The 8,123-nt window shown below is 31.3% G+C and overlaps 1 protein-coding gene across 2 annotated transcripts; it reads right to left on the bottom strand.

Annotated features, from left to right (window-relative positions):
• Positions 1 to 5,234: 5,234 nt before the first annotated feature.
• Positions 5,235 to 7,827, bottom strand: LOC111280045 (protein IQ-DOMAIN 19-like). Of its 2 annotated transcripts, XM_089756427.1 has the most exons (4): positions 7,232 to 7,826; positions 6,891 to 7,127; positions 5,813 to 6,487; positions 5,235 to 5,712 (listed from the first exon to the last, which is right to left on the bottom strand). In XM_089756427.1, the coding sequence occupies exons 1-4, from the start codon at positions 7,685 to 7,687 to the stop codon at positions 5,689 to 5,691; spliced, it is 1,392 nt and encodes a 463-aa protein (XP_089612553.1). In that variant the 5' UTR covers positions 7,688 to 7,826; the 3' UTR covers positions 5,235 to 5,688. The 2 variants fall into 2 exon arrangements, with proteins under 2 accessions (XP_089612553.1, XP_022722932.1); XM_022867197.2 differs by lacking the exon at positions 5,235 to 5,712 and having other exon boundaries at positions 5,798 to 6,487; positions 7,232 to 7,827.
• Between the last annotated feature and the right edge of the window lie 296 nt (positions 7,828 to 8,123).

Below are 8,123 nucleotides of genomic sequence, written 5' to 3'. Positions count from 1 at the left end.
AAAAAAATTTTGTTTTTTATAGTTTTAAAGAAAAAAAAAAGAAGTCAGATAACCTGTGTGGGTATCCGAATCACAACGCAACCTATTCATACCTAACCCATCCTAGCCCTTTTGACTAGCTTTAAATTGGTCTAGACGAACCAATACCAAACTACCCCTAAGCTGCCTGAACCATAGCTGAACCGCTCTTAGACCGCATCTGAACCAGCCTGAACAATGCTAAACTGCCTAAACCTATGAACCAGATTAGTGAACCACTTTTGAACTAGATTGGATCATCTTTGACCCGTTAGCCAAGCTTTCACCAATCGTTTTCAATAACTTTTTTTAATTTTTAATTTTTTTATATATTTTTATTAAGTTATTTATTTATTTATTTACGCATACTTAAATTTTAAATCTTTCAAATAAATAGTAAAAAAAAAAAAGAAAAAGGGAAAGAAGTAAAAGAAAATGAAAATTCTTTTATGAGGAGATATTAAGAAATTTTTAGTAGTGATTCATTAAAAATCTCTAGGTAAAAATATTTTTTCTAAAATGCTACCAAAGTAATGGAGTATATAAAAATATATTCAATACAAAAGGTTTTTATTTATTTTTTTAATTAAAAAGTAATAAAAATATAATGAAATAAAAGCTTTAATAAAAAAAGAAGTAAAGGCTATATATAATAATGCATGATTATTAATTGCATTAACTAATTAAACGTACAAATCTTCGAAGATGGGATTTTAAAAAAATTTGAGTAGTGACTCTTAAAAAATCCTTAGGTGAAAAGATTTCTCTTGATATTACCAACATACTGAAAACATTTTGAGAAATTTTCAATAACAAGGTTTCGATTTATTTTCAAACAATAATGAAATATTATTTTTAAAAAATAAAAAAGAGAAAATTTTTTGAAAAAAAAAAAAGAAAAAAAAGTAATATTTTGACAAATGAAAAAGGGATTTAAGGAAATTAATTTTAAATATCAAGATCAAGACATTTTTGACAAGATTTAAGGATAACGCATGATGAATTGTACCATTTTTAAAACAGGCACCATGAGAGTGCTAATCTTTTTTCACGCATAATTGTATTATGAACTCAAACTATTTTGCAGACTTCACAATTAATTTTTAATAAAATTTTAATTAATTTTAAGATTTTATTAAAAAAATAAATTTAATAGGTGGCTAATCGTGTATAGCCACAAAAAAATTGATTGTGATTACTTTTATTTTTAAATTTATCTAGTGACCTCAAAATCATTATGACAGTTATGTCTAACGATAGGTTCCCAAACTTATATGTTATGATAGAATCCTTCCAAGGATAATGCCAAAATTTTGAAATTTAGTCCTTTTTCTGTGATCTTTCCCATCTTAATTAGGGTTTAACCCTTATTTAAACCCAATCACCCAACTAGACAAAGAACAAGCAATTCAATAGCAAAAATTGCAAAACACATTTTCTTTCATTGTTTTTGGTTGCAAGCTCATTAGTTTTAGATTTTTCTAGGGTGTTCTAGACTAAAGGAGGATGGAAAAAGTTCTAACAACATAAAGAGGAAGATCGAGAAAAATCCATTAGGTACTTACAAGATGTAACAAACAACCAAAAACGTTCATCACAAACACAATAATACATGAAGGTAGGAAACCTTGAAAAACCCAAACCTAGTAAAACACAAAAAGAGCCACAATCACAAAACTTGCAACCTAACACGGTGAGAGCATATACAGATAAACAACAATTTTTCAACAAAACACAATCACAAGCAGTTCACGAAAATTAAAAAATAGTGTTTTTGGGCAAATGGTGGTTGGTTTCGAAAATGCTTATGCTTAGACTTTTGGATTTTTAAGCAAGTAAGAAAGGAAAATAAGTGATCGAAGAACAATTTAGGTGTTTTGAGTGGTGGCATATGGTGAATTAAATGTTAAGTGTTTTAAACTTCAAATTTAGATTTGGAAGTTTTGGTTTAAATTTTCAAAAGGCTAAGTCAAAATGTGTAAAATGGATAAAATAGAGAACCTAAAATAAGTTTCTTTTAGTTAACGATGGTTGATAATGATAGCCAGTAACAACATACGATGAAAAAGGTGAAGGTAGTCGATCAGATTCTGGGTTATATGGTGTTGTTCTTAGGTCTATTGAATTTAGGTATGTCAATGGGTAAGGTATGGAAGGGTAAAGCATGCCTCATTCCCATCAACGAATTTTTATATTATATGCATCCTTGTACCTAGGGGTGTAATCGAGCAGAGTCGAGCCGAATAGTGAGAAACTCAAGCTCGAGCTCGACTCACAACTCGTGGCTCGATATTCGATTCGAGCTCGATCGAGTTTTATTTTTCAAGCTCGAGCTCGATTCGTGATCGAATTCGAGCTACTCGAGCTCGCTCGATTAAGCTCGATTAATATGTAAAAATAAGCTCCATTTATATACTCGATAAAAATTCGATTATTCATGCTCGAACTCGAACTCGAATTCAAACTCAAAATATTTTATTAATTAAAATAATAAAAATATATTTAAATATAAAAGCTCGATTAGGCTCGCGAGCTACTCGAGTCGGATATAAAAAAACTCGAATTCGGCTCGATCGATAAGTCGAGCTACTCGAGCTCAAGCTCGATCGATAATAATCGAATCAAATTCGAGTTTTCTTCGAATCGAACCCGAGTAGTTTGCGAGTACTAATGTATCATTTACACCCTTACTTGTACCCATAAAAGATATTTTAAATTTATCTCTACTCTCATCTTGCAGATATTTAATGGGTATGAGTAATTCTCATACCCATAGTTTTCAAAAAAAAAAAAACCCAAAATTTATTTTTTTAGTTTTTTTATTTTTATCTTGTATGTTTAGATAATTTTTTTATAAATATATACTTTTTCAATAAAAATTTATTAATTCTAATTAATCTAAAATAATAATTTAGATTATTTAATAAAAAATATATTTACAAAATATATAAATATATATGGTACAGGTATAAGAGGGAGGCTAAATTACTCATTCCGAACTTTATACCTAATAAAAAATAAAATCATATCAATCTTTATTCTCATACTTGCAATGTAATACATATTTCCATTCTCATTCATCTAAAAAATTAGATTCCTCGTTGATATTGGTAAAATTGATATCCTTGATAAAAATTTATAGATAGAAGATGGATAAAATAAAAGTTACACAGAGAAATGAAAATAAAAATGAAAAAATTTTGTTGGAAGTTGATTTTTATATTATCAACGAAACAACGCCATTTGGAAAATTTTGGATCCGCACATATACCTGCTAGTACCTGACCCATTCACCACCTGTACGACCCGACGTCCACTGAGCTGTGTTGACTTGGAATAGGCCCAAACACTTCGAGCTCTTTTCCAGGCTCGAGTCCGTATTGAATTGAACTTTAATCCAAGTTTTCTGGTATATTTGTCTTTCACTTTCATATTTAATTTTCTTTATATATATATATATATATATCATTTATTTGTTTACTTGTTACATTACTTGTTTGTTTTCTTTTATTAGAAAATATTCTAATTGTTTGGTATAAAAATAAAAACAAAAGATTAAGTCTTAATAAAATAAAATTTTCAATTTAAGTTTCTTTGTATATTTAAAACATGTACATTAATTAAGTTTTCGAATAAATAAAATTTTCCTATGATGGAATTAATAGAGAAACACGAGGGTTATCTTTTTAAGAACTCTTAATTGAGAAATTTTCATCAAGAAAGTTGGGAGGATTTTTGAAAATTTTTTAATAAAAAGGAATTATCATTTACTTGTTAATAAATTAAATTAATTCATCAAGCTTAATTGTAAGTATTTTTTTTTTTTCAATGATGAAATTAGGAAGGGAACATGAAGGTGATTTCTTGAAAAATTCTTAGTCAAGGAGTTTATCCAAATTAGTATTACCTTGGGTGGATTTTTGAAAATTTTCCAATAAAAAAGAATTATCATTTACTTTTAATCAATTAAATTAATTCATAAAGCTTATTTGGAAATGTTCCAATAAAAGCAATTTTTACCTTTTTCATAAGATTCAAATTTTTAATTTTAAGTGAAGATTCTTCCAAAGATGGAATTAAGAGTGAAACACGAAGATGATTTTTTTGAGAATTTTTAGGTGAAGAGTTTTTTTTTTAATTTAATTTTACCAAAAATAATATTGGAAAGGTTATTTGGGAATTCTTCAATAAAAAAGGAATATTTATTTATTTTTTTCATAAGATTCAAATTTTTAATTGTAAGTGAAGATTCTCTATAAAATGGAATTAAAAAGAAAACACGAAGGTGATTCCCTTAAAAGTGAGAAAATTTTCAAGTAAATTTTACTAAGAATGTTGGGAAAAAATTTTTGGAAAACTGTCCAATGTAAGGAATTTTTATTTGCTTTAATTTAGAAAAGATAAAAATGATGCCTAGAAAGATCATTTAATTAAAATCAATTTTAGATTATATATGATTAATTGATATCATTTATGATAGACATTGTAGGAAGCTAAAACCTTTTTACATATAACCGAACTTTCGAATCCAATTTTATTTAAAAATTTAAAACATATTCTTTTCAAAAATCTTAGTCAAGTTTAAAATTTCTTTAAGTAGGAAAATTGATTTAGATATTTAATCACATTTAAATTAAAAAAAAAAAATAGTGACAACTTCTCTTGTTATGTTTAGCAGTCAAATTTTAGGACTTACACATTATGACATACGTTATAACAGATATTAAATTGGTTGATTTTTCTAATTAGTTAGGGTCCATTTGGTTAGTATTTTTTTTTTTTTAAGTTTTTTGAATAAAAAAAGGAAAAGCAAAAAATTAAAAAAAAAACTGCAAATATAAAACAAATAACAAAAGCAAAAAGCAAAATTAAAAGCACTAATAAAATGGAACCTTAGTTAATATTTGCGACCAAAAAAAAAAAACTGGAAACCAAATGGGTCGTAGATGGTGTCAAGTGTCCGAGACCCTATAGGAAGAAAAAAGAGAGATATTAAAGGCACTGCACTATTATTTGATTGCTGAATTGCAGAAGTAAATATATGCAGCAAAAGGTTTAGCCAAACATTACATTTACGTTAAAAAAAAAAACAAAAAAAATCAGTATTGTATCATACCATGAAGCTGGTGGATGCTACTGGAAATTTATGATAATTGTTGGGAACATAAAATCTCCATGCCTCTGATTTTAAATGAAGTTAAAAGAGTATTAATGTTGGTAGTTTAAATTTAATTATCAGAAAAAGAGATTAAGTTTTCTGAAAAAGAGTTGATCTTACATTAAACCAAAGTAAAAAATTAATGATCAAGGAATAAATCACACCAAGATTTTCTATTGATGTAACGTTGATCAGTATAACTGAGCCCTGCAATCTTTTGGAGAGTCGGTTTCCTTATGGTTTGCCAAAGGAATACATTCAACCAATTCATGTTCGAAACATCTAAAAGCAAAGAAGAAAAACGCCTCCACGGGGGGAGAGGGTGCGGATGTTTAAACGGTGCTCCACTTTGAAATCAGGAGTGAAAATTTGTCAGGCCAGCATATATAGCAGCATGTACATTAATCATAGATGTCAGTTTCTTTGGCTTCTCCCACCATATGAAGCGTGCACTATTAATTTTATGTATATCTTCATACGCTATTTTCAGTCCCAATGATAAGAGAGATGTGCTACCAGTACCTATCTCCATGAGGCTGCAGCCACAGAAATCACGAACCTGATTAATGAATCATTTTTTATGTTGAATTATTCCTGAATTTTAATAATTCACTTTCGGGGTTATTTCATACTTACATCATATGCAACAAGGGATCTGCAGTAGCTGGTGTTTGTGAGTACCGTGCTGGTGGATCCACACTCACTGTCTTTAAGGGATACTGCTGATCTATCAAGTTTGATTGGCCATGGGTATTGGAAGTTTTGAGCAGTGGCTCCAACGAGTGAAGATGACCGCTGCATCCTTACTGCCCTTGGGACATGATTTCTGCCTTCCATAGATGCCCTTCGCCTGCTTGGTTGCCTTTCAAATGAATCTGGCCTTGACTTCGGTGCACTATGTGATCTGACTTTGGCTCTTGAAGATTCTGTGTTGGCCATGTAATTGGGGAATAGGGGGTAGTCATATGACACGGATGGAAATGCAAAAGGAAGTTTTGATGGATCAGGTGTGGAGATAGCTGAATAGTATTGCGGGATGCTTTGTGCTATGCCGAAATAATAGTCCTCGAAATGACTACTGCAGGCTCTGGGGCTCATGTCAGTCAAAGCTGATGGTGCTGGAGATACCTGATAATTGTCCTGCTTCGAGTCTGCACGATTTGAGGAGCAATGAGTTGAGAATCTACGTTCCACTTCTCGTTCTGTTTGTGGATGGTGTGAATAGTTGGTTCTACTCTTCAAACTTCCCCTTGAATCACCAGGATCCATCTCTACAATCTTAATGTGTTCTTCCATTCCTCTATCAATCTCCTACATTCAGAAAAACCATATAGCAAATCGATTGCATAAGAACCTAGAAAGGTATTCTGACCGATGAAAATAAAACTACTCCTGTTCTGCTTCTCTTTTACTCACAAAATTTCCCTCAGGCGTCAGTAATAATATTGTTTGGCTTCTAGTTTTGGCATTAACTCTCACTGCTCTTTCAAAATTCCAATTTCTGAAATTCCTGGTAAGTTTTGACCTACTTTTACCATAATTGGTTGACCGAATGTGGTCCGAAATAGAAAAAAGAAATGAAATATGTTCTTTTTGAGATGTTCAATGTATCAGATAATTGCAAGAAAACTATGTGAAAGGCAAAGGAGATCATGAATTTGACATTGCTTATCCCAATTGAACATTATGGTCGATTGAATGAATTGAAACTTACATGATATGCATGCCTGATCCGGTGATCTGGTGTTGACGTTCTGTGGGGTGATTGTCTCTGGTTAGCAGGCTTCGAATCTTCAACCATCCGAATTCTCTGAGCTCGAGCTCTTGCTTGTGCTATAATCAATGCCTGCATGCATCGGAGAGTAGCAGTGGCCTGTTTTCTGACCAGTTGACCTCTTATCAGTGCCTGTAACTTTACTAGTCCTTTTAATGCATTCAGAGCTTTTCTAGCCTGTTATAACAACAATGAAACCAACTTCCATTCTCAATATCAAAATGTGTCAAATAGATACATTAGCTACCAAAATATAGGTGGACAGTTGAGAAGTTACATACCAAATATGATCGAAAGACAGACTGAATTTTTATGGCAGCAGCCTCTTCAGCAGCGGTGGCTTTCTCATTAGCAGCAGCAGTTAACCGGATCACAGCAGCTGCAACCTGTGCAGCTGCCACAGCAGCATCAGCAGCTGCTGCTGTGGCCACTGCCATAGCCATGGCACGCTTTTTTTGTTCATCCTCATTGTCCACGGTGGCATCCCGTGAAGGTGGTGGAGTAGTGGCAACTTGTTCTGTAGAATTAAAGTCCTTTGTAGGCGTTGCTGTGGCTGAAGATCTTCGAAAACTCCATCTTCTTTTCTCTTTAGGAGTTGTTGGTGGGATTGAAATGGGGGTAGTGGGATTCTCGGGGGCAACTGAAGAATTCTGATTATATGTGTATTTTCCTTTTTCCTTCTCCTTTTCTTTCTTTCCTGTCAAGAAGCTTTTAAGCCATTTTCCTGTCTTCCCCATTTTCCTGTAAAATCTCTTTAGTTCACCATTGCACACAGAAGATCATACAAAGAAGATAGCAACAAGTGACATATAGATCTCGTAGGCTATAATATTGGATAAGTAGCTTTCAGCATGTAATGGGCTTCCTTAATAGAGCATACCTTAATTACACCTTATTTCTTCCTTTTTTCTTTTTTTTTTTTTTGTCTTTTTGACAGCCTAATCTCACCGCTGGTTTATTCCTTCTGTGATGTAACAACCACATTCGGAGGATGATTTCATAATGCTCGTTAGGTAAGCCCTGAATGATAGCTAGATTAGAAGACGAGAGGTGTAAACATGATAATTTATATATTTATATTATAAAAAATATTAATAATTCAAGCATTTATTTTATATTTTATATAAAAATTACATATTATAATTTATATAAATATGAAAATGTATATTTTAA

Source organism: Durio zibethinus, chromosome 27 (assembly GCF_047325235.1).
Source record: "Durio zibethinus cultivar Kanyao isolate XHJ-2024 chromosome 27, ASM4732523v1, whole genome shotgun sequence".
In the NCBI taxonomy this organism is placed as follows: Eukaryota; Viridiplantae; Streptophyta; class Magnoliopsida; order Malvales; family Malvaceae; genus Durio; species Durio zibethinus.
Note: the sequence above shows the minus strand (reverse complement) of the source record. Positions and strands in the feature narration are given on the sequence as shown.